General features: G+C 47.0%; 1 protein-coding gene across 7 annotated transcripts in view; it reads left to right on the top strand.

Moving 5' to 3' along the window:
- ASPSCR1 (ASPSCR1 tether for SLC2A4, UBX domain containing) overlaps positions 1-26,615 on the top strand; it is an 87,627-nt gene that overhangs the window by 24,006 nt on the left and 37,006 nt on the right. For 5 of the 7 annotated variants that reach the window (XM_048818141.2, XM_048818142.2, XM_048818149.2 and 2 more), the window contains 6 exons: positions 4,640-4,768; positions 9,583-9,640; positions 10,462-10,535; positions 11,251-11,689; positions 20,049-20,188; positions 25,034-25,115. In XM_048818141.2, the coding sequence (XP_048674098.2) occupies positions 4,640-4,768; positions 9,583-9,640; positions 10,462-10,535; positions 11,251-11,689; positions 20,049-20,188; positions 25,034-25,115 (922 nt within the window). The remainder of the gene's footprint in view (positions 1-4,639; positions 4,769-9,582; positions 9,641-10,461; positions 10,536-11,250; positions 11,690-20,048; positions 20,189-25,033; positions 25,116-26,615) is intronic. The other 2 variants (XM_048818143.2, XM_048818145.2) reach the window with 1 other exon arrangement.

Raw genomic sequence — 26,615 nt, 5'->3', positions numbered from 1 at the left:
CCTCAGTGCTGTCAGTCAGAACTGACTAGAATGATTGGAGGGGGTGGAATATGAGACAGGAAGGGGCCGGACACATACACATGTCCTGTCTCACTGCCACTGCCCTCGAGGGTTTAAATACCCCACCCCCGATAGAGCCGACGGCATTTCAATCTTGTGTTAAGGAGCTAAGACCCAGGGGTGTCAGTAATGTTATAAGGAAGGCCCCCTCTTAACAGTGGAAATACCTGCTGTCTAGTGGGGAAGCCATCTATGTGCAGTGAGTGATAAATAACCTCTCTACAGCTCGCTCACACGTCAACTAGTTTTTCCTCAGTTAAAAATGTGAGCTCTTTCTTGTGTGATTTGGTTTCATGGAGTGGTCTCATTTGCTGTGGGTTATTGTAATGCCAACTTAATAGTTAATGTACATACAGCTCTTTGAAGATGTAAAGTGCTACAGAAGTGTTAAGAATTATTAACTTCACCCCATCAGACACAGGTGGGATTTCCTGCCCTCTGGGAGGTGAGATCAGCAGTTTGGATGGACTTTTCATTAAATGCAGGAAGCAGTAAAGATGCCATATGTGACTTGGTCATGTAACATTTGGACTGATGGTCTCTTGGCTGAAGTCACTGACTTATGGTTACTTCTGCGTGGGTCCTGGTAGCATAAGTTAATTCTCCGTTCGTTGGCTTTTGCTGCATCCTTCCTTGGGCTTTCCCTTTGGAGATGTTTTCCTGGAGAGCTCTGCCGCCTGAAATGCATAAAGGGAAGTCTTCTAAACCCACTGGAATTTCCCTCGGGTCTCCAATGTCCATCTCTGCTAATTGAGTCTGAAGAAAGTCTGGAAGCTATTGCAGGCTGCTCCTCCTCTCAATGTGCTGCACTCCTTGCACAAGATGTTTACAGGTCCTGTCAGATTACTACATGAGAGAATCTAATCTGCCTGCTTTCCCCTTCTGAAGAACAGCACATCAAAGAAATAGCAGTGTGTTTGATGTGTCTGCTTGCCTCAGTGAATGCACGTAATGGATTAGCAGCCGTTGGAGGAGGAGCCTGCTGGCTTCCAGCAGTTACACAAAAACAAATCTCTTGGATCTTTGATTTGTGTCTGCCCTACAGAGACTGGATTGAGGCACGTGGTCCTGCACACCCCACCTCTGGCAGCAGGATTAGGGGATGCTGTCCCTTTTCTCTCTCCCACTCCTGCCCATCTGGCAGCTTCCTCTGTTTCTGTAAATTCTTTCACTTAAACAGTGTTTGTTTGCCCTGGTGTTTGTGAAGAACATTCTGTCACTCTGACCCTGTGCTGTTGTTTATTTGCGGTAGTACCCACTATAAAAAGAATGTGCTTTGATCCAAGGAGCTCACAATCTAAGAACAAACATGTAGACAGAGGTCAGGGGAAGGGAAATAACAATAGATAATGTATACAAGTCCAACTTGTTCACTATAAAGTAGGTCTTTTTGATAGGGTGCCACCATGCCTCAGTTTCCTCCTCTTCCAGCTGGTAGTCTGCCATCTCTCCTGATAGTTAAGGAATTTGGAGTTTGAATGATGAGGCCTCTGGCCAGTTCTCCATTTTAGTATGCCCTTTTGGGGGGTTAACAAAACAAGTTTCAAAACACAAATTGTACACTGCTATCCTCCCTGGTCTTGGTAGTCCTTTGGCCCTTGCTGCAGGTTGTCCACAGCTTGCTTCCTAGGGACTGGATGGTCCTTTCCCTAGCCTCTCTTGGGTCGGTGATCTTTTCCCTTACAGCAGGGATGTTAGATGGTCCCTTCCAGAGGTGGCACAACAATGGTGTAGGGTCCCAGAATGCTTGCTCTTAAAGGGCCCAAGGATTGTAACACATGTCCCAACTACCAGTGCCTTGTTACAGGCCAGAATAGAGGCTATTGTAGTAATTAAGGAGGCATATAGTGAGGGCCTGAATGAAAGATTTGACTGTGAGAATGGAGAGAGAAGGATGAATCCTGGAGAGAAGTGGCAGGACTTGGAACGGGCTGTATGTGTTGGGGTAAGGGAGGTGGGAGGAATGAAAGGTCGCCCCCAAGTTGCAGACCTGTGGAGGATGGTGGTGGTAACAGCGAAGAAAAAGGAGAGTAGAGTTGTTTGGTGGGAAGATAAAAAGTATGATTTTGCCCATGTTCAGTTTCAGATAAGGAGACATCTAAGAGGTGGTGTTTAGAGGCTGGTATGCAGGATTGGATAGAAGGAGAGAGTTTAATGATGGAGGGGAGAGAGTTTGCGAGTCATCAGAACGTGGCAGGTAGCTGAAACCATGTACGCTGATCAGATCATCTATAGATAGGGTGTAAAATGAGAAGAAAAAAGGGCCAAAGATGGAGCCCTGGGGAAACCCGCACAGAGCATCAGAGAAGGACCTGCTGAAAGAGTTGCTAAAAGAATGGCCAGAGAGGGACAAGGAAAACCAGGAGACCGACTGTATCTTGAAAGCCTAGAAGGCTGCCTGAGACAAAATCTCTGAAAGGGGGACCTGTGCTAATACAGAAACCTAGCAGTGGGAATGTTCATAGCAGCCATGGTAACTATCTCAGTTCTGGACCCTTCCCTTCAGCAGAAACATTGGACTCCTCAAGGGGTTTGGATGGAGCTTTTGCAGTGTGGGTGGAGTGTGAGCAAGGCCCAGCTATTGTTCTTTGCTTGATCCTGCTTCCCTGTTCCATGTGATTTCTTGATTGCAGTCTCCTGAAACAGGCCTGTTTTTCTGGGACCTTCAGGCTTGAGCTTACCTGTCGTACTGGCCCTTGGTCACCCAGTGTCCTTGAGAGTAACTGTGTTATGCATGATTCTAAGTGAGGAAATGAACTTTGGATTCCTTCAGATCTCTGCATGCAACTCTCCCTCCCTACAGAGGGCAATTGATTGCTGGTCCGTAAGTCTGTGTTGAACCCTTGGCAGCCCCATTTTGGATCATTTATTGGCTCTTGGTGATGGATAAGGAAGGATTTGGCAGAAGAGCCCTCACCTTTCATAATCTGAGGGCTGAGAACAGAAAGTTTACAGCCCTAGCTCTTGCACTGAAATACTAAAGGGATTGACTGTAACCTGCCCCATGTTGAAGCCTTGCTGGGACGATGCAGAGAGCTGAAGTGCTTTTCTGCTAACTCTACTGATTTTGCGATGAATCCAAATACTACTTCAAATCCAAATACTGAACTCTTAAAATTTAGTTATTTTACTATTAATGCCTATTAACACAACTGAATTTTCCTCAAAACTGAAATGGTCTCTCTCCAGTGTTAACCTATGATCTGGTCAGTTCTGTGCAGAGGGAGAGATCCTGGAAATTCAGTCCCCATGCACCAGCAAGATGTTCACATCTTACTCTAGGAGCCCTATGCACTCACCCATCAATTACTGTCCAGCCTCCAATCTCCCTTTTCCTGGCATGGTTATCTGGAAGGTGGTGGCATCCAAGCTCCAGAAGCATATGTCCTCTGCTGTCACCCCACACCCCTGACACTGATTTCAGACCAGGCTGCAGGACAGAAAGTCTTGCTGTTGCTGATGGATGGCTTCCCTCTGGTTCTGGATGAGAAACAAACCTTTGTGCTGAAACTGCTGGATCTCTCTGTGGCCTTCAACACTGTTGGTCATTCCATGCCTGGAAGAGATCTGCGGTTACATGAAGAATAGTTGGCACAAGCTCTGCTCAGGAAAGAGAAGAGTGATTCTAGTAGGGATGGGGAGGCACATGGTATTTGGAAGTTCCTTAGATTTCACCTGTGATCAACAGAATCAGCTCACATGTTGAAAGAAGTGTGTCACTGTGGGGTTGTGCTGGACTTTCCTCCTAGATGCACAGATTGCTACAGTGCTAAAGAATTATTTCGTTCATCTGTGCCTGATCAGGAAACGGTGCCTCCTCCTCTAGCCTGAGAGCTTTCCTTTGGGGCTTAGGTTGTCTTCACCTCCAGGTGAGGTTACTGCAAATCACTGTTTGGGGCTGTACCCAGCATGCAGCAGGAGCTTTCTAAACTACAAAGGCTGATTTTGAGCATGTCACACGTGTGCTACATGTACTTCACTGTCATTTGAGAGCAGAATTAAAGGGTCTGAGTCTCAAAATCAAAGCCTTTAACAGACTATGACACAGCTACCTCAGAGTCTGTCTTACCCTTCATGTATCTCCAAGGCAGCGGTGTGTCACAGGAACACAGTAGCTAGAGAGAGTTACATTTAAACTACTTGCTCCTGGGGCCAGAGCATTCTCAGTAATGGAACTCTAGCTACAAAACTCCTTGCCAGGAAGGGTTAGAATGAATTCAACTCAAATGGTTGGGATCAACCTGTGAATTTGGTCTTACTGCCCATGGCAGCAAGATGGAATTTGATGGCTTGCATCTGGTGCCATGCAGCAGCCTCTCTTCAGAACCTGTTAGATAGGAACATTTTCCTGCCTTTGGCAGCTCCTTGTTTTATTTTAGTCGATTTTGACTAATTTTCTTCAGTTTAGTGCATCAGTGCCTTAGTGCTAAATGGCTGAGTTCAAACCCTTGTGCTTCAAGTTCTGCGTATATTCAGTGGTCTTAGTCTCTTAATGGATGAATATAACTGTTGCCTTTTTTTGTTTGGGTGTGGGCTGTATTCTGGACCATTGTTCAGGGTGCTGGTCCTTCTCCCACAGAACCTGCCACTTCAGAGATACTGTTAAAACTCTTTCTGTTGGAGCAAGAGGTGTATTGGATTCAGAAGGACAGCCCGCTGATTCAAAAAAGGAACATTCTCTCAGAAATCCAGTTCCTTCAGTGGCCCAGTAAGTAGGAATTCTACCCCAAAGCTCCTTTCGCTACTCCTGAGGAGAAAACTTCTACTCCTTTGACATGCTGTCTTCAGTCCCTCATATCAAGCTGTATGCGAGTTGAAACCTGAGCACTGAAGACTGGTACCACCTCAAGGCAGGGCAGGTAGAGGACAGTATCAGGGATGACTCAGAGCACCATGCTTCTTTCCTAGAGCAGGAGGAAAGAATCATGAACCTACTGACTCTTCTAAATCTTGGACCCACAAGCCTTATCACTCAGTGCTGGCCACTGTGGTGGACCCTTTGCTTCCTCCAGCACTGACTGAAGCCAAATCAACCGCAGTACCAAAGGGTGGAACCAGCAACAGTTCCCTCTTGGCTACAGTACTGATATCCATGGTACTGGACCTGGTGATAATGCCAGAGTCTAATGATGCCACGTTATTATTGATTACTAGCTACAGATTTAGAGTTCCAGACACTGCCTTTGGTACCATTGCTACAGGTACTGGTTTCCCCAGTAATGAGAAATCCTAAGAAGCCCCTAGCACCAGTACCTTCCCCTCTTACCAAGGGGAGGACAGCAGCACATCCAGAGCAAATATATTTCTTTTTCTTTTTCCTCAGAGTCAAGCTGTTTCCCTTTTCTGGTCATCCAACAACTTTTCCCTTGTGATTACCTTGATTAAAAAAAAAACACCTACAGCCCCCTATGGTCACCAGGGATTCAGTATAGGAGGCACTTGTCCTCAGGGATTCCTAGAGAAATCCAAATTACGATTGAAGATCTTTACTTTGAAGGACCGGATCTTGTCAGTTCCCATATGGATTAGTCATTACACACCCACAAGAGAGCCCCTCTTCTTTTACCAGCATCCACCTTGCATTAGCTCCCAAACAGCAGGTTTGATGCTCCTATTGAAAGCTGTATACCAGTTCCGCCACAACTTGCCTTTCTCTTTTTGCCATTTTTAGTTGACACCTTTCCTATTTTTCTCAGGCACAAACTGGGATTATTTCAGAACATTTGTTCCTGGAGATTATTGCCAAAGACCACTCCATAGAATTCCAGTTCTTGCCTCCTGTCTCTTGTCCCTCTTAGGGACCTATCTCGGGGAGACAATTGAGGGAAGAAGTGGGTTCTTTATTTCAAGTAGGAGCCAGAGAAGCACCATCTCAGGAGTTCAGAGAGAAGGGTTTCTATTTCAGCTACTTCCTTACTCCCAAAAGAAAAGGGGGAATGTGCCCTATCCTAGATCTGAGGCAACAAAACACATTCATTGACTCAGATTCAGAATTGTGATACTAGCCTCCATCATCTTTCTGTAGAGGTCTTTCCCCCATCCCGTCATACGCTGGTCGTAATGAACATCAGCCAGGCTGTTGCCACAGTGATACTTACAGCTCTTTATTGGGCCAAACATTACTGGCTCACAGACCTCTGCAGATCTCTCGCCTCAATCTTCCATACTTATGTTCCTAGAATCAGGGAAAAATTTTGCACCCAGACCCCATGTCTCTTCACGTGACTGCTTGAAAGTTAGCTGGCCGAGCATAACGGATGGCGACTATTCCACAGAAGTCCAAGGATTATTGATATTGAGCAGGAGCCCTCTTCCACTTTGATCTGTAGACTGATCTTGCAGAGATTTTTTCCATCTGGGCTTCACAACAAAGTCCTAACCCATTCTAGATTACATACTCCATTTTAAGCTATCGGGCTTCACTGTCAGCTCTGTCAGGGTCCAGTTAGATGCCGTTTCAACTTGCCACCTTCCTGTTCAAACTCATAGTGTTCTCGTCCCATTGTTATAAAAGGGCTGGTTTATGCCTATCTCCCCCCACCCCCATTCAGGAACCTCCCACGTATTGGGATCTTAATATAGTTCTGGTGGGCCTTCTGGCACTCTCCTTCAAATCTTTAACTAAGTGCTTTCTTCACCATTTCACCCTGAAAACAGACTTTCTGGTAGCTATCACATCAGCCAGAAGGGCTGGTGAGATCCAAGTATTAATGGCATGTCCTCCATACACAGTAGTCCATCCACAGGGATAAAGTAATGCTGAGACCCCATCCTAAAGTCCTCATTAAGGTGATGTCGGATTGTAATTTAAACCCAAAGTATCAGTTTCTCAGTTTTCCTCTCCAAACTCCACTTGAACCTAGGGAAGGCAAACTGCATACTATAAATTTTCCCAGTGCCCTGCTATATTACTTGAATAAAACAAAGCCACTTGATAATCCTCCTCTTTATTTGTGGCATTGGGGAAAAACTGTGCAGGGCCAACTAGTCTCTCCTCTGAGATTATCCTCTTGGATTACCCAATGCATTACAGTATTACATTAGTTAGCTAGTCTACCCCTTCATCAGGAATTGAATCACACTCAACTATTGCTCAGGCAGTCACTGTAGTTTGCCTAAGAGACATTCCTATACCAGAAATCTGCAGAGCAGATATAGCTTATTTTGTTCACTGAACTAGTATAAACAATATTTGCAATTGTGCTTTTTCCAGTATAAGATGTGTCTGCATTGGGAAGGTTTGACGTCATAGGTATGCCAGCAAACCTTTTCAAATGGAGATTTGGCAGCAGTAACTAGTTCTTAGAGATGTTTTATCCATGTTGATCCCATGACTCCTTCGGAGTCTCTCTCTGCTGGGATTCTGAATTAGTGAGGGAACTGAGACCTGGTTGGGGCTGCTCTGCCCTGCATGCTGTCAGGCTGAGGTGGAGCACAAGGACATGCAGGGCATGGCCCACATAGACACTGCTGATCAAAAGATTCTGACCTTGAGCACAGGAGACACATGCACGCTACCAGTACCTGGACAAACTTCTCAGAGAACCAGAGTTGCTGCAAGGTAAATAACTGTTGTTTTTGTGCTGATGACTATCAAATATACAAACCTTTTACTGGACCCCTTTTACTGCCTCCTTCTTGGCAGTCTTCTTTCCCTGTCTTGAAGTACATTTGAGATTAAATCGCCCTTTCAGATCTAAATGTCTGAGGCCATGTCTACACTACAGGGACTGTTGAGGCATAGTTATAGCACTGAAGCTATGCTGGCGTAACTGTAGTGTGGATGCAGCCTACAGTGATGGAAGGGGTTTTTCTGTCACTGTAGGAACACCACTTCCCCGAGTGACGGTAGCTAGGTCAATGAAATCATTTTGCCACCAATCTAGCTGCGTCTACACTGGGGGTTAGGTGAGCATAGCTACAGTGCTTAGTGGGGTGGATTCTTCACCTCCCTGAGTGATGTAGTTATGTTGACCTACATGTTAAGTGTAGACCAGGCCTGAGAAAAGTGCTTCTCTTTGGGGAAAGGGGAGAAACAGCACGTTCTCTGGCTGCTTCTCTGCTGTCCAAAACTTGTGCTGCTTCCTTGACTCTGAAGTCCCTATTTCCCTCATCTCCTCTGCCTGCAAACTGCCTGTGACCAGCTCTGCAACATTGTTGGTATGTGCCCTGCCTCACTGAAGTTCTTAGCCATGTCTTCATCTCACACCTTGGCTATTGCAGCTGCCTTCTCTATGGCTTCCTCAAGTCCTTGCTCTCCAGGATGTATGAAATAATGCTGTTGTCCATGTTGTATGTCTGGTACCAAGACACAACTGCATCACTCTCCTCCTTAGATTATTTATTATTTGTGTCTCCTTTCTGCTAGATCAGGGGTGGGCGAACTTTTTGGCCTGAGGGCCACATCGGGGTTGTGAAACTGTATGGCGAGCCGGGTAGGGAAGGCTGTGCCTCCCCAAACAGCCTGGCCCACCCCCTCCCACGTCCTGCCCCCTGTCAGAGCCACCGCCCCCATCCCTGACCACCCCTTGGGACCCCACCCCCTATCCAACCCCCCCTGTTCCCTGTCCCCTGACTGCCCTGTCCCCTCTCCACTCTCCCGCCCCCTGACAGGCCCCCTGGGACTCCCATGCCTATGCAACCCCCCCGTTCCCCATCCCCTGACCGCCCCCCCAGAACCTCTGCCCCATCCAACCTCCCCCTGCTCCCTGTCCCCTGACTGCCCTGCCCCTTATCCACAGCTCCACCCCTAACTACCCCCCGGGATCCCAACCCCTATCCAACTCCCCCTGCACCCTGTCCCCTGACTGTCCCCTGGGACCCCCTGCCCCTTATCCAGCCCCCCCGCTCCCTTACCATGCTGCGCAGTGCAGCAGGAGCATGCAACCCTGCCGCCTGTGCTGCCCAGCAGGAGTGGCGGGCCGGAGCACTGGCAGCGTGGCTGCGGGGGAGGGGGAACAGCAGGGGAGGGGCAGGGGCGGGTATCCTCCCCAGCCGGGAGCTCAGGGGCTGGGCAGGACGGTTGCATGGGCCGGGTGTGGCCCGCGGGCCGTAGTTTGCCCACCTCTGTGCTAGATGCTTACATACATAGTAAGAAACAGTCCCTGCTCCAAAGAGAATACAATCTAAATTGTAATAGATACCCTAAGCTAAACAAAGCGTTGTGAAAAATTGTTGCCAGTTTTAGAGATGGGGAACTGGTGGATGGGGAGATTGGCTTGCCCAAAGTTACAAAGAAAATCAACTTTTCTGATTTCTTTCTTTATCTCAAAATCTGGATGAGGAATTAGCTTATCTTTGTTTGTTTTTTTAAAACCCTCCATTGGTCTGCTTTTGACGGAATAGTGGACATGTTGGGCCAAATTCTGCTGTTATTGACCTTGCGGAGTTATTCTGGATTTACACTGCTGTACGTAGAGTAGAATGTGGCCCCCTGATCTTACCTAGTGCTGTTCCACTCCAAGGGTTTCAGAGAGGTTGAGCTGTACGGACAGCTGCACTTCCTTTTCCTTTTCCTTGCAGGGAGTGTGTGGAGCAGCATGGTGAATTCTCTCCAGTCTGTATTTACATGCGAGATGAGGTAAGTCAGAAAACTCTTCTCAGCTGTCTCCCTTTCTCTGTTTCTGAAAATAAGGAAGACCCAGCACTGCTTTCCAGCCTGGAAAATGTTCCCTCTCCCAGCTTTCTTGAGGGGAAGTAGAAGAGCTTTGGTCTTTTCAAAGCCTGGTGTGTGTGTGTGTGTGTGTATGGGAAAAAAAGCCCCTTTGGAACATAATCTGGAGCCATTCAGGCCTCTGAGCCCATAAAATGCTCTCAATGACCTGTTTGTGGGTGTTTTTTAACTTTTCTTAAAGTTCAAGAGTCACAACAGTGGTTTCACTTCAGTAAATATTTTCTTTTCTCCATGTTTTGATCTCTCGAGCATTAATATTTTTGTTTAATATTTTGTGAGAGTATTTTGGAGTCTGCCTTCCCCAGCTGTCCCCTTCATCTCCTTCTGAACTCTATGGATAGATCCTCCTTATTCTGGGAGTGGGTCAGGGAGGGGAGGGACATGAATGGAATCTGATTTCAGAGCCTAGAGGCGTTGCCTTTAAACCCACCTCTGGGGTGGAACTGGCCCTGAAAAGAACTCCTCAGATATGGCCATTTATGTCTAGTTAACTTTGCAGCTAGAATGGTTAAGAATACTACAAAGCATTTGAGTAAGTTTGGTAAGAACTGTGAAGGTGGGTGTTATGGTGGGAAGCTTTGATGCCACCTGCAGAAGGGGTGCCTGTGAGCTGGCCACTAGATGGCACAGTGCTGACCTTGCTATGCATTTGTTTCTGGGCAAAGTCTCCTTGACTGCCTCCTCTGGTAAGTACATGCCCTAAATCTCTGCCTCTGTTCTTGTTGCAGATAGCAGGGAGAGCTTCCCTGGAGAGGACAACGCTGAAATCACTTGGTCTGACTGGAGGCAACGCCATCATCAGGTTGGGAGGAGCAAAGTGCACTTCCTGTTTGGGAACTTTCCTCCTCTTCTCTCATAATTTTTCACTCTAGTGGTAAATTTGTTTTGTTTCAAGTACCAAAAAATGCATGAAAAAAAAAAGTTCAAAGAGATGAACATCGTGGCACTCAGTAATTATTGTATTTGCCTGTTTATCTGAAACTGCTGCCCAGATGTGCTTCCCACAGCTGCAGATCCTGGCACTGACCAGATGTGCAGATTAAAGGGGCTTTTGCAGATTTGTTTTTTCTCTTGAGTGAAACAAACAATTCAAAGCTAAAGTCCCTCTGACTAAGGAAAGGCCAAAACCTGCTACCACATCTTCCCTACTTTAGATTTCAGGCATATTAAACTCACAGGGCCTGCCATGCCTCTTGCTGGCTAGAATGTGGGAGGTCTCATTCTGTGTCTACTAGCCAATCCACCTGCTCAATTTACTGGTGGCTGTACAGATGATAGTTGCTGTTTCCTGGAGGGGGGGTTTTCTCCCAGGGAATGCATCGGTCTCAGGTTCTTTGGAACTGACTTCAAAGTAACGAAAACTTATTTTCTGTGGGTTTCCTATGGAGGCACCTTGTGGGGGTTTGGGCTTTTGTGACCAGCAGTCTCCTCTGTGTCCAGGGCATTTTGGGAGGGGAGGACAGTTCTTCCAGTCAATGATTTTGCTTTTACTTCTTTCTGTGGTGTCTCCTTTTAAGGGTTGTCATGAAGAAATGTGGCTCCTCTGGCCAGGAGGAGGCTCTGGACACAGCGGCCCCATTTAGCAAGCTGCCAGTGAGCCCGGTCTTTACTGAAGGAGCAGTGGATATGCCATTACCTCACACAAGCATGCTTTCAAAGGACTTGGACCCCAGAGATGTGGCCTTCTCTTTAAACAACTGCACAGATAAGCAGGACTTGATTAAAAAATCCCAGGCCAGCTTGGGGGAGTTGTGGCCTCCCTCAGATCCTGCGCCTGCCCCATTTGTCCCTTTCTTTGGAGATGGACAGCGTCTGGGGGGGACCCCTGTAGCTGCAGACTTTCCAGTGTCAGATGTGCTGTCTTCAAAGCTGCCAACATCTCTCTCTAGTCCTGGAGGCCCTTCTAAGCCAAAGAAGTCTAAGACCAGCCAAGAACAGCTAAAGGAGCAAGAGCAGGTAAGGGGAGCTTTGCTTTCTTTAGGTATCTGGGGTAGAGGGGCTTTTCTCTTATCCTGCCTTGCCTGAGATTAGGCTTCTAACAAGAAAAAGAAAACTGTCAGTTTTTAGTATTTTCTGTCCTGTAATCCTAGGACTTGACCCACTGGGCTTGTGGCTTCTGACATTGAGGACATTGTGTTGCTGGGGAGTTGTTGCCTTTTGGACTGCTTGACTGATGTTCCAGAGATAGATGAGTGGTGGGGATTTAGGAACTTGCCCTCTGTGCAGTGGACAGAGGAGTTGGACTGGGTTTTGAAATGTGTTGTCTCCTTTACAAATGGAGGCAGCAAGGCTGAGTTAGAAGCATTAAAAAAAGGGACTGGTTTCTATAGTGCCAGTCATGCCAAGTGCATGACAAACGCTCTCTGCAGCGCTAAGCGCAGTAGCCAGAATCCGTGCTTGCTTCCAGGAATGGGGCACTGAGCTCTTTCCCACTATTACTCACTCTGTAGTTTTGCCAAAGGAAAGATAGGATTTAACTGGCCAGACTTGTACTTTTCCCCCCAGATATGCTTGTAACTTGTGGAGGCTCTGTTACCTTCTGCATGATTAGAAATATACACCTGTGGGTAGTGTCCAGGGAGAATGGATGGCCTTTTCAAATCTTTCGCAGCCTGACCCAGTGCCTCTCTGTGTGGACACCAATCTGTTGTGAGTGGACCTAGATCCTGGGTTGCATGTGCTTCTAACCCAAATGGGTCTGAGTAGAGCCTAGTCGCTGTTTTAGTTCCGGGATTCTAGGGAGGACTCCCCTGGATCAAACCATTTGTCTGAGCTTTCCCTAGGACGTGCAGCTCTCCAATCCAGCTGCCCTAGTCCTCAAAACCAGTGCCTTGTACCATCTTGTACCCTGCAAGCTGCTTAGTTGCTTACATATGCTCCCCCAGATTTCCACTTAGCAGATGGGACTCTGGCTTCTGGTTTAACACCTTCGGGGATAACGTGTCAAGAAAGCAAGGAACACAGGCTTAGCAAAGAAATTTCTTAACCACAGTTACTTTACTCTTAAAAAGAACTAGAGAGTTACAGATATTTGAAAAATAACAAAAGTCTTGAGATGGCTCCTCCCAAGTCTGATCTCACCCCTTCTGTGAGTTCGAGGCTTCTCAGTGTTTCAGGCAAGCGAAAGTTCTTTCTGCCTTCTCTTTCCACCCACTCCTGCTTGTAAGTCGCAGTGTTTAGCCCCCTGCTCAGAAAAGCATTCTCTTTCCTCCCCACCCCCAATACAGTCTCTTTCCCTTTAGCCATGTGCCCATATTGACAAACAAATTGCATATCTACTGGCCATGCAGGTGCCCCTGTGTAGAAAATCCATTGATTCATGGGCCAGCAGTTGAGAGACCAAAGCTGACTGCTTCTCAGTGATGATCCTTCAATGAGGTGTCTGACATTTTGGGGTGCAATCTACACAAATGAGGGGGCTGTCACCACTGCCCTGCAAACTTGGGTGCCTTACAATGCTTTGCTGTTGTAGCTTCCAACTTGGGTCACTCACAGTCAGCCTGCAGGTCACACCAAGAGTGTCTTTGTAAAGCCATAGCACTTGTCCAGCAACTCTGAAGCCAGCAGCCACCTTCTAGCTTCCAGCAACCTTGGTTACTACATTCAGGGTGACTCCAACACACTTCTAATCTCAGATTTCCCCCCAAAACATGTGTTCTGCACTATCCAGCTCTCTCCTGGACAGTCCAGATAGATGAGATCATCCATTGCACCTCTAAGGGGATTGAGGTACAGCAGCTTGCCTCCTCAAATGGAGTTACCCACACAGTTCACAGCACTGGATTAGTTTTGATAAAAGAATAAAACAAGCTCGTTTCATTACAAAGAGAGAGGTTTTAAGTGGGTAGAAGTATTAAGGCATTAGAGTCAGAAATGGTGACAAGAAAAACAAAGATAAAACGCTTCCTAATACTAAACGTAACAAACTAAACTTGATTCAAGGTGAAATTCTTACCACAGGTTTTCAGTAGCATTGCTGACCAAGTTTCAGGTCAGGATCTCCTCCCAAAGTCCAACGGCTGTTTCTTTTGTCTTCGTAGGTGAAAAGAGAGAGATGGACAGGGAGAGAGAAAGTGGGGTGTTTTTGGCCCTCACTTTTATAGTTCAGTCACCCTTTGAAATGCATGTTCCTGAGTGTGACCCCTAGATACAGTTCTTTCCAGCTGAGAGCAAGGAAACATGGAGTCGGGTGGAAGAAGGAGGCTTCTTGCTGTTTTTTTCCTCACCCGTGTATGCTGAAATTCAGATTCTTTATTTTTTTCTTCACCCCCTTGCTGTCTGAGGACTTTGTTTACCACTTACATGCAGACTGAAGTAAACACACTCCCTTTGTTTAAGACAGGCCTGGTTGACCAGTTATATCTAATCGGGGCTACATGAGTTTGAACATGTGCCTTTAACATCACCATGGGGGGATTTCATAACTTGACACACAAGGTTGCTACATACATTTCACCATGATATTATTGACCAGCAAGTTATTAGTTTTCAAATGATACCTTACAAGGCGTATTTTGTACAAAAATTATTATAACTGTGTAGGGTGTGACTAGAGGAGCATATTCCATCAGTGTCAAAAACCTTTCCTGGGGAGGGAGGCTAGCTGGAATGCAATTCAATAACCTTACCTTGGGCAAAGTTAAATGTGTTCAGCACATAATACAAAATGGAGGTCCTAACAGAAAATGGAGATTACAAGACAAAATGGAGTTCACAATTTGATTAAAAACTTCTCCTGCTGTCACTGGGTCCACTCTCCAGAAGCTGGGGATGATAGTCTCTTGGGTTACTTCCCAAACACAGGGGCTGACTTTTTTTTAACCCTACACAGAATCCCCTTCTCTGTTCTTTCCTTTTGAATGCTTCCTGCTATGGCATCCTTGAGGTTTGAGTTTTACCTTTTGGCCTCAGCCCTGAGCCAGTCAAGAAATTAAACAAATAAAATCTTAGAAGTAGCAAGAAAAATGTCTGGTGAGGTTCAGAGAGAGCCTGGCTTCATGGGAGCTCAACAGGGTGGAGCTTGTGTGCATGATCTCCCCCTTTGCAGGTTTCTCTGTGGCTGCTCCCCATTCTTGAGAGGGTTTCACTGCCTAGAAACAGAAGCCAGACCCTGGAAGGATTCCTGAGCCGCAAATCATGTAGCAGTCAGGTTCTTTTCCAGTTAAATTATGAATATTCATGTATGCTCCAGACTGGCTGGTCCCTTCTAATCCTCGGAATTGAACTCCTGAGAGAGAGGGGTTTGAGCCTGAAGAGCTGGACAGTGTGCTGTCTGCCCAGGCTGAGCTTGTCTCCCTCTGGCTGCTGTTCCTCCTGTATGGGAGTCCGGAGTGGGGAGCGGACTCTCCCATTCCTCCGTAGGGAAATGGCTGAAGAATCAGAAGGGCTGGTGTCATCCTTCACCAGCTCCGTTCTCTCTCTCCACCTCCATGTGCTGATGTGTGAGGCCAAACCTAGCTCCCCTTTCATGTCTTGCCTGTAGCTATATGGGATGCTGCTCTGCAGCCTGGTGTTCAGACAGGCATGGAGAGCTGAGTGGGACTCTGATCTCACACAGCGGAGGACTCTAGTTGCTCCTACCTCCCCAAGTCTTCTCTCCACCAGAACTGTAGTGCTGTTCTACCCAGTTAGAGTTGCTTCTAGAGCCAGCCTCCCACTCCCAGTTTGTGAGAGCTGCCTCAGGAGCAGGTTCTGCTGGAGGTTTCTGCCCTCATGTTCAACAGAATGTGACTTTGACTGATGCTTTCGTGCCCTTTGATCTTGGGTGCCTTTGCTGCTGATTGATTAAGCTGAGCTTCCGCCTCCCCTCCTGGCCTTCTCTGCCCTCCTCACTCCCAGCAGCAACACAGAGTGTAGAGCTGGCCACATGGCATCTGCTTTTTGTCCCTTTTCAGACCTGAGGAAAAAACCCAAAACAAAACAATTTTTTTTTTAAACATCAAAGGTCCATTTTAGTAAAAGAATCTTCCCATTAATGCTGTGCCTGTGTGTGTGGCTTTTGGATTGAAAGGGAGAGACTGGATAAAATCTGTGCGGGCGTCTCTTCATTTCTGGGCTAAGGATGGTTTACAGACCAGCCGCATGCTGGCTTTGATGTCAAAACATTAATTATTAGAAGGTAGCTTTACTCCAAGTTCCCCTGGAGATCAGAGCTCACTGCAGTGGGGAGAGGAGCTGGGTCTGCCTACCACTTTGCTTTGAAGTCAGAGGGAGCTTTTAAAGCCTCCCTCCACTGCTCCCTTTTTTAGAGCCAAAGTGATGACCTCAGATAGGCATTTTTGCTGACATTGGGTGTCTCGTGTGGGTTGGAGTCATATAGACATTCTGAAGCCTGATGGGTGGCTCCAGCATGTTGATCAGATGTGCCTGAGAACTCAACTTTGGGCAGCAAATATTGGAGATCATGACCAAGAACTGGTGTTGCAGGGTGTATCATCTCCCTGATTTATAATGCTTTTGCTCTAAGCTTCCCAGAAGGAGCTTCTGCCTGAGAAAGGTAAAACGTGCCCTTCCCATTAATTATCTAAGTAGAGATTGGAACTTCCTAGTGTCAGCTAATGATTGTTTCCCTCTGCCATGACTTCCCATTCAGAGAAATCTGGACCAAACTGTGAGGTGGAGGTGGGGTGAGGACAGCAGGATTGGGCACAGTTGGTGGGATTAGGATGTAGCTGACAGTCTCCTCTGTATGAGCAGCCTTAGCTTGTTGCTCCCTCAGCTCCTTCGTTGCCTATGAGAACACATAGCTGCTTCTGGCTCTCAGAAGCTAAGGGGCATGAATCTGTGGGGAGACTTCATTGATAGCAGGTGTTCTTAGATCACAGGCTTTTGGAACTCGTAAAGAGGGACATGTGTATGCCATTTACTCTGTCCCCTTGTTGGGTGATGCTGCTGACAGGAATGGGGGTTGGAAGGTAGCTTTCAGACTCTGCTTATACTTAAGGTTATTAGTTGCCAATTGAGATAATTTCTGACCCAAACTTGAGATGGGAGCAACTGGACTCGGAAAGGCCCATGGAATGAATATCAATGGGACAAGAAGCAGCAAATGGCAACTGCTGTCCTTTGGGTAAAGCACAGACTGGGTGAAGTGACAGAAACAGATTGGCCCTTCCAGCCCATAGATACTGTTTGCGTGGGTGGGTAGAGATGGGAGTGGGAGGGGGCACAGATGTTACCACTGAGCGTAAGCTACCTAGATGAAGTATTATTCAGTAGCAGTCTCTCTTCAGGCTGTATCATCTATTGCAAAATGATCACCTCGGTGGTAGGCCGGTGTGAGCAAGATGTGCTGCTTTCTTCATGTTTCTGTCATCGGAACTGGTAGTGCAAATGTAGGGCCTGAATGGCAGGAGCTCTACATGTATGTGCTGCTGCCCCACAAATTCATCCACGACAATTCTCTCTAAAGCTTAGAGCTGTTAGTGTCCTATTGGGGTCTGGCTTAAAGGTCGAGTGGGTGGGAATTCTTGTTCTGTTTGCATTGGTTTTTTTGCAGACCCCTTGGACAGGCTTGGAATTTCTTATCTCTAGTGTAAGTTGAATATTCTATAGAGAGAAATGTTATGCTAGTTCAGTCACTAACTCAGAGGCTTGTTTCTATACTTGTGTGTTCGGAATTTGTTTCAGATATTCGGCATTCAGTGCTGTTGAAAAGGATTAAAAAGTTCTAGGATGGGAATATTTCATACCACAGCAGGTGCACAGCTTTGTTGCTGGACTAGTGTGTGGCAGGTATTGAGGCAGTGCTGGAGCACATGGGCATGGAGATAAGAGAATTTATCTTTTGGATGATACAGGTTTTGTTGCACAATTTATCTGTAATTCTGACTAGCTGACAGAGAATGACATTGGCGAAGAAGGACCTTGGCCTCCTGCTATCTGAATGGAGATGTCTGGAAACCAGTGCCTGTGTGACTCTTATGGCAGACTGTAGCCCAAAGGAGCTAAACACAAAGCGGGAGAAGCAATTGAGCAGGGGGGACCAGAACGTAACTGCCCTCCTCTGAAGTGGAGTATCCCTATGGGGACGTTACACCTATGCTCTATGATATGCATTGGCTGAAGGGTTTAATGTACAAAGCCCTAAATGGTTTGGGCCCTGCCTGACCCTCTTCTTGTGGGATTCTGCTACCGTCGTGATTAGTCAAGGTGCTTGAGTTAGTAGCCTCAGTTACATTAAATGCGGCACTCCTGGCGAGGTGTTCTCAGTGAGGTCCCTTGGCTCTGAAATTCTCTCCTGGGGATTCCAGAGAACCTTCAGGGCATGTTGCGTGTCCCATATGTTTTCCCCAGGCTTTTCCTGAGTTGGTGGGTACAGAGCTATTTGACAAGGCTGTAGATGTGCTTTGAGTTGATCATTGTAGCAAGATCAAATCTAACTACCTCTGTTTGGGAGGATGGCAAAGTGTCCTGTTCATGTGAAGCCCAGAATGATGCAAGGGAGGTAGCCTCCGCTGCCTGGCTTGAAGGAGACCCAGGGCAGGTCTACAATACTGCTTAAAAAGAAAAGGAGTACTTGTGGCACCTTAGAGAATATAAATAAATTGGTTAGTCTCTAAGGTGCCACAAGTACTCCTTTTCTTTTTAAGCAGTATTGTAGACCTGCCCTGGGTCTCCTTCAAGCCAGGCAGCGGAGGCTACCTCCCTTGCATCATTCTGGGCTTCACATGAGCAGGACACTTTGCCATCCTCCCAAACAGAGGTAGTTAGATTTGATCTTGCTACAATGATCAACTCAAAGCACATCTACAGCCTTGTCAAAGTGTCCTGTTCATGTGAAGCCCAGAATGATGCAAGGGAGGTAGCCTCCGCTGCCTGGCTTGAAGGAGACCCAGGGCAGGTCTACAATACTGCTTAAAAAGAAAAGGAGTACTTGTGGCACCTTAGAGACTAACCAATTTATTTATATTCTCTAAGGTGCCACAAGTACTCCTTTTCTTTTTGCGAATACAGACTAACACGGCTGTTACTCTGAAACCTGTCAATACTGCTTAGTTATTTCACCTCATTCCGGGATGTGAAAAAGACACCCACACCCCATCCTGAGTGCCGCAAGTTAGATTGACCTAAGTGGAGTCTATACTGGTGCTATGTCGGCAGGAGATGCTCTCCTGCTGTCATGGCTTCCGCCTCTCACAGAGGTGGAGTAATTATGCTGATGGGAGAGCGCTCTCCCATTGGCATAGAGCATCTTCACCAGATGCGCTACAGAGGCACAGCTGCATCAGTGCAGCTGTTAACTAACTCTGTAAACAGCGCTGGAAGATTGATATGCAGGAGTCTCTTTCCAAGAGGGCAGTTTGGCAGCTCAGGAACGCTTCCTGTGCTCGCAGTCCAGGGAATGCTGCAGCTCTGGGCACTCCTCTTCACCAGCCCAGGGAAAGCTGCAATCAGGCTCTTTCACCCTTTAGTTAGAGCTGACTCCACTTGACTTTCTAAAAGTAGCTGAGAGTCCCACCCACGCAACCTCACTCTTTTAATTTCTCAAATTACCCTTTGGTGCCCACAAACATAGCAAACCTTGCCTTGTAATTTGCGTTGTCTCTGAGAGACTCTTTGTATTCCCAGGGGGCCCCGTACATATGGGTAAGGAGAATGGATGGGAGAGGAGGCCATGTGCAGGGTGTGCTGGAGGTTGGTTGGAGGGTATATGAGTCTGTGTGGGAGAGAAGAGGGCCAAGAGGTTTGCGTAAATAGGAATATCCTAAATCGTGGCGTCTTGGGCCATGTCAGGCAGGCAACTGGCTGTCAGGGGCTCCTGGTTACAAAACTGCATATTATCCATAAAAGCTCGTGTTCTCCCACTGGCCTGCCTCTCAGCTCTGGAGATTGCAGCACTTTCTCCTTTTCTGTCTCATACAAATTCTCATCTACCTTAGAATGTCTGGGTTCTAAAAGGGTTAGAATTGTTCCAAAACTGACTAATCTGATTGGCTGGTGATGATTCAGACATCCAGGTGTTTGTAGCAGAACTGCTGCCAGGTAGCTAGCATGCTTTGCCCCAGGGCAGGGAGAGAAGGCAGCTGTGCTCTACCACTGGGAAGATCTGTGTGTGTGGACAGACACTGGGACAGGAGTAGCTCCCTGGTGCTTATAGCATGGGAGTGGTTAGCTGGAGCTGCAGTACAATATAAGGTCTTTTGTATTATGTAGGTGAAGAGATCCCTTTGGGTAGGTCTTTTCTAGAAGAGAGATGCATCCTGTGAATGGACCTTACTTTGCAAATGCTGAGGTCTGATTCTTTGTGCTATGCTTTGGCGCTAGCTGGGGCATAGCATTCAAGTCTAACCTGTGCTCCCTCTCTGCTCTGCAGCTTTTGGAGCGAGAGCCAGTCGTGTGCCATCCAGACCTGGAGGAGCCACTGTCTGCTGGCCCACAGGATCTTCCTGATGAGTTCTTCGAAGTCACAGTGGATGATGTGAGGAAACGCTTGGCCCAGCTGCAGAGTGAGAGGCAAGTTTTCTTTTCATTAGCAGTTGAAGTTCCTCCTTCTCCTCTTGCCATTCTGAATGTGTTGCATTGGTTCTCTATAGATTGTGCTGACTTCTAGGGAAAAGGTTCTGGTCTGATCGATGGCTTGGGCTCTGTGTACCTGGGAATTCTGGCTCCCCAGTTTTATAAAATACTCTCCTGTCCTTGGTGGTTTGAGAGATCTCAGGCTTTAATCTTGTTGTTAATCAATTGGCCTAAGCAAGGAGTTTGGCACCTGTCCAGGACAGAACATGCTAGGTTCCAGACCTGGGGCATTTGTGATTTTCAGATCAAGAGCTTCGCTACTGAACAACACAACAGAATTGGTCAACAGACTAGAACAGAAGACACTCCAATAATGAGTGCTGGAGGGAGGAATGGGATTGGGGATTCCGGGACTAGACTGGAATTTAGGAGATTTTGTTCTGTTCCTGGTTCAGTCACAGATCTACTCTGTGACCTTGGGCCAGATTCTTTGCTTTTCCCAACTAGGAAGACTCCTTGATCCTAGAGCTGGTTGTGTGCTGGCCTTGGTTTATTTTAGAGTGGCCTAGTGGCTTCTCCATGGTATTCTACGTGATAATGGCCCCTTCTCAGCCCCCAACGTACTCCTAATGCCAGTGGCTGCATGGTACATTGTGTGATGTAAGAGGAATCACCAGCATGGGAGATTTGGTTGCCTTCTGGCCCCTTGGCACTGCCAGAGCAGTGTATAAGGGATGGATTGGATCTCTGGATCTGGCCCAGTGTCTCTCTGTGCCTCAGTCTGCCATCTCTTAAAGGAGGATAATTTTTCCCTGCCTCACAAGGGTGTTGAGGATTAATTCTTCAATGCATGTGATGTTTTTAGATACTATGGTGTTGAGCATCATAGAAAAACCTAAGGTAAATAAACTGACTGGAGGGCACATGGTGCCCACATTGGGACAGGATTTAAAATTATTTCATGTCTTGTCATACCTGTTAAGTACATTTCAACCAGTTACACCAAAGCTACTGGATTCCCCTTCCCCACCACAAATAATTGCTGATTTTAAAGATGGATGTGCATTCATATGCCAGGGGTCTAAAACATGAGAGCTGAAACAACATTTCACACTGCCCCAGTGCATGTGCTCTGATCTGACATTACAACGATAGCTGGTAACTAAACAAGCATGGAAGTTCCAACTTGTCCATACATTTGTTTGTCATATGTTGACACAGGCCCTGATCCAGCTCCCATTAAAGTCAGTGAAATGACTCCCATAGACTTCAATGGGAGTTGGATTCAGACTGCAGCCAATAAGCAAATCTCTATAATTTTAATGACAGAATTGCCTTCTGTTACCAGCTGGAATAAATCAATCTGAGACATGACAGAAGGTGAAAATCAAATCAAACTATAAACGCCAAACTAGGATGTGATGACCCATAGCTCCACACCTGGGGGATACCCAAAGAGAAGGAAGGAATACTGAACTTATTACAGATATAAGGCATTACAGCTCCTGAACAAAAAGAAAAGGAGTACTTGTGGCACCTTAGAGACTAACCAATTTATTTGAGGATAAGCTTTCGTGAGCTACAGCTCACTTCATCGGATGCATGCAGTGGAAAATACAGTAGGGAGACTTAAAGACACGGAGAACATGAAACAATGGGTGTTACCTGATCACTCCTTACAGTGTGTATGGTAAGGTGAGCTATTACCAGCAGGAGAGCAGGGTGGTGGACACCTTTTGTAGTGATAATCAAGGTGGGCCATTTCCAGCAGTTGACAAGAACGTGTGAGGAACAGAAGCTGGGTGAGCTCCTGAACAGATTCTGTTAAAAGTTGGGGACCTGTATAGGAAAATTTCTGAACTCTTAATCCTATTTTGTAACAAGTATTCAGTTAAGATAAACCCTTTCCCCTCCTAGTAAATTAATGCTCTGAATTCAGTGTTTGAGTCATAATCTTCCTTTAAATATGGAGCAGCCCATGTAACATCATAGTTAGGGCTGACCAGAGCTTTCTGCTTAGAACTGCGTTTTCAAAGGGCTCCAAAATCCACATGGATATTCAGATTGGTAGAGCCCTGCATGGATACAAATTTATATCCATGGATGCGGATATCCACAGATATAAATTGGTATCTGCGGAACCTCAGGGCTTTCCCAGGAACTGTAGTGGCGAAAGGAGCAGAATGTGGGACCACCACTCCCAGGAGCCTGCGCCTTGTGCTGGCAGCTCCTCCGGCGTGGCTGTAGCCCCCTGCCCTGCTTCCAGCCCTTCCACGCAGCTGTCTGTGTCTCCTGTCTGGGGGTGTGCATGCCGCTTGAACACAAGAGTGTGACCAGGGACAGCTCCTGGTGAGCTGAGAGTGGTACAGGTGCACTGGAGGAGCAGCCGATGTGGGACCCTGGCTCCTGGGAGTGGTGGTCCCATGGTCTGCTCCTTTTTCCGCGAACCGGGAGAGCCCTGCGGTTCCGTGGATACTGATTTATATCCGCATCCGCGGATATAAATTTGTATCTGTGCAGGGCTCTACGGATTGGCCTGGAAATTGGCATGCCACTTTGGGTATGTCTGTGCAGCCCGTGGAATTGAGCCTCGCAGCCTGGGTCAACAGACTTGCGCTAGAGAGCCAGTTTGAGCTCTGCAAGGCAGAACTCAGTGAATGAGAAATGTGAGCAACCCATCCACCAGCCCAGCTGGTGGTTTAGACTGTTGATCTGCAATCCCAATGACTCTGAGTTCCAATCCCCTGCTTGCCTGACTTCTGTATTTAGTTTATACACCTGGGCTTTTATGGATCCAACCAAAAACTATGACTAGTTATCCACATTAATATTGTATCACTTATTACCCTGGAGTTCATGTAATGTCAGATATGCTTCTTCTGGGCCCTGGTAGGGGTTTCCTTACTGCCTAGTGGTACCTCTGGTTGATATCTGAAAAGTGCCCCTGAAAACTCTCCACAGCACTTTGTTCTGCCCACATTTGCCCTTGAATCATACCTCCTCACTTCCCCCACTTTCTCAAAAACCAAGAAAAATTCACATGCCAAAAAGTTGTTTATGAGGAGTTAAGAGTGTGGGAGCTCAGCGCTATTCTGTGCTCCTTGTGGTTTTTCAGAATGGGAGAGTTTAATTACCAGAACTCAAATGTTGGGAAACTAGGAAATGCATTACCCCTTCCTAACCAAGTGTGCCATTTTCTCTGTGCCCTGCATTCCTATTCATACAATTGAATTTACCCTCACTATGGTCTGTGCAGCATCATTGGTCTGGGAAGTACTTGCGGTTGGTTGGCAGAGGTAAGCTACTCTGATCTCCTTGAGGGGACTCTTTGGACAGAGTTCAGTTGGTATAGTTGTTATATGGGAAGTGTCGACTTAACTCTGCATTTCCTGGTTTGACATTTGGGCTTAAATTGCAGCAAGGGAGATTTAGGTTGGACATTAGGAAAAACTTCCTAAGTGTCAGGGTGGTTAAACACTGGAATAAATTGCCTAGGGAGGTTGTGGAATCTCCATGATTGGAGATTAAGAGCAGATTGGACAAACACCTGTCAGGGATGGTCTAGATTAGGCCTGCCACGGGTGCAGGGGACCGGACTAGATGACCTCTCGAGTTCCCTTCCATTCTATGATTCTGTGATTGTTCTATGATTTACATTCTGGGAGCTAAACTCCTGCTTGGGCAGGGCAGGATGAGCACAGGGCAATTTTGAGTGTCTCCAGTCTTAACTCCAGGTTAACTCGGTTTTTGTGTGTGATAGTGTGATCCTGCTGCTCTTCTTCCTGCTGCCATAGACTGAAGATGGCAGCATGCTGGGGGACCTAACTTCTGTGGCAAGATCCTGAAATTCATTGGCAGGCTGGGAATTATACAGCAGCTTCTTTTCCATTTAATCAGTACAGAATTGATTTGATATGAAATTCAACTGACTTTATGCTGCCCCCACGTCTCCAGTTTTCAATATGTTGTATATTTTTGTATTGTTATGGAATTAATTTCATCATCAATATGGGGGAGTCCTGGGATGGGGTCGTTTGGGTTTTTGCATCTGGGGATGTGTGGGTGGCAATTTGGGATTGTGGGATAAGCACATTAGCAGAATGATTCTGCTACAGTGATGCACTGTGAAACAGTTCATGGTCCAGAGTGAAATTGTCACTTTGAGGTTTCAGAGTTATTACCCCATGATTGAGGTGAAGAGGGATGTTTACACTTGTCTGAGTTATTGATTCAGGCTGTCTACAAAGTCAGGCAGGCATCATTGTGTCAGTTGGGTCATGTTCTCAAGGTTTTCTTCACAACCATGAGGGCTAGAAAGGTTGTTTTGTTTTTTTTTCGTTTTTTTTAAAACGATGCTGAGGCTCTGGAGCCCTGTTCTATGTAAAGGGGAAATGGCAGAGAATCCATGAAGCCTGCTTAAGAGGGAACCTGTACTGGTACAAATATTCAAAATGTTCTGGGATCTCATATATCTGGAAGCAAAAAGGAGTTCCAAGGTAATGTTATGGGCAGATTTAGGAGTTGGTTCAGAATAGTGTTGCAAAGTGGGTGGTGGTCATGCACAAAGAGTGGAGCAGAGCTTTATGGGGAAGGAGAGAATGTGGAGGGACCTGGGTTTGGGCTTTTAGGGTGGCTGTGGTGGTGCAGTTCTGGGTTTACTGGTGGTGGAGAGGAAGGTGTGCTGAAGGGACTGGGATCTGAGGACAGCTGGCATGGAGGTGGGAGTGGGGAATACATCGAGCAGCAGTTGGCTGCATTGGCCTGTTTTTGCCTTACGTTTACATTAACAAGATGAATCTTAGTGGTAGAACTAACAGATTATCTCCTTCTCACCCTATTTAGGAAACGTCTGGAAGAAGCTCCCTTGATGACAAAATCTTTGAGAGAAGCTCAGATGAAGGAGAAGTTAGAGCATTACCCAAAGGTAGCCTTTGTTCCTTTTCCTCTTTCTGGCTGAGTGTAAATTTAGTGGTCAGATAGCTTCAGGGCCCAAACTCTGACCACCAGGATCCTAAGCGCTTGCAGCTGCTCTTAGGGGAGGGTTTCTAAGGCCTTGTACACTACACAGATTTGTTGGCATAACAGTGGAGGTGTACACACTACAATGCTTCTCCCGCTGACAAAACTCTCCTGCTTTGCCAACAAAATAAAACCACCTTGACAAGAGGGCAGAGATTTTTGCGGCAAAGATAGATCAACAAAGTGTCAGTGTAGACCCTGTGTTCATTATATTGCTGTAACTGGCCTCCAGGAGGTATCCCACAATGCTCACCATGACCACTCTGCTTACCATTTTGAACTCCACTGCTCTGCATCCAGCCACCCAGACAGGTTCTCCTCTCCTTTCAAAGCCCCAGGTAGTTTTTGACACTGCTCAGCGTGGAGAGCTCATATAGCTACTGCCCAGCTGAGCGTGTGGCTCCCGGCAGCAAATGCACTCCTGCCTGGACTACTGGGGATGGGGTGGATCTCCTGGGTTTGTGGGCAGAGGAGGCTGTAGGAGAACTCAGAGGGAATCACCAAATCAAAACTTTAACGTGGAATCCTGCTCTCCCCGGCACACATCAGCAGGCAGGGTGGGCGGGCTGCTGCTGGGGCATGGGGAGGAAGAGACTTGCGCTGTGCAGAGCCAGGAAGTGAGGCAGGGGATGATGCTGGGGTGTCCCCCTCTGCTCCCTGGTGTACCGGTATCTGCTGAGCCAGGGTGAAGGGGCAGGGGGACACCAATTATCTGTGCCCACCAGCTTCTGCCTCAGGATTGGTTGCTTCCGGCTGCTGTCTGAACTTAAAGACAGCATGCTGACACACTCACTCTCCACAACTCTGTGTGTCTGTGTCTCTCTCACTCACTCTCACTCTCTCACACCCACCCACCCACCTCTGTGGGCTTCTTGAGTTATTGTTTAGCAATGTCAGTTTGTTCATATTACCAAGTGCTACTTTAAAATGTGATTTACGATGTGTTACTTTTCGGGCACACACAGCAATGATAACCAGTCTCCTAGCATGGCGCAAACAAACAATGCCAAGCTCAGCACACTACAGCAAAACACATTACTGTGGCTCAGTGTTAAAATGCTTCTTCAAGGCACCCCCCACCCAAATAACCTGTTGGGCTCCTCTTTTTTATCCTTGTGTTCATAATGCACAGCACAATACTGAACACAGTGCAGGATCCATGCTTTCTGACAGATGGCTGGGGTGCAGGTTACCAGGGCAGCTGAAGAGTAGCTGGCAATCTAGTAGGATGCCCATGAACGATGGCATTGAGAAACCCTCATTATGTGATGCTGTACCTGACCCCATAAGGCATTGCAAACCCTTCCCAAGGAACCCTGCGGCCAGCTGCATAGTGGGATAGCTACCCACTGCGCACTTCTCTCTGTGTCCGTGCAAGAGCTGCTATTGTGGGTGTGCTCCGCAG

The sequence above is a fragment of the Caretta caretta genome, chromosome 14 (genome assembly GCF_965140235.1).
Source record: "Caretta caretta isolate rCarCar2 chromosome 14, rCarCar1.hap1, whole genome shotgun sequence".
Classification (NCBI taxonomy): domain Eukaryota; kingdom Metazoa; phylum Chordata; order Testudines; family Cheloniidae; genus Caretta; species Caretta caretta.
Note: the sequence above shows the minus strand (reverse complement) of the source record. Positions and strands in the feature narration are given on the sequence as shown.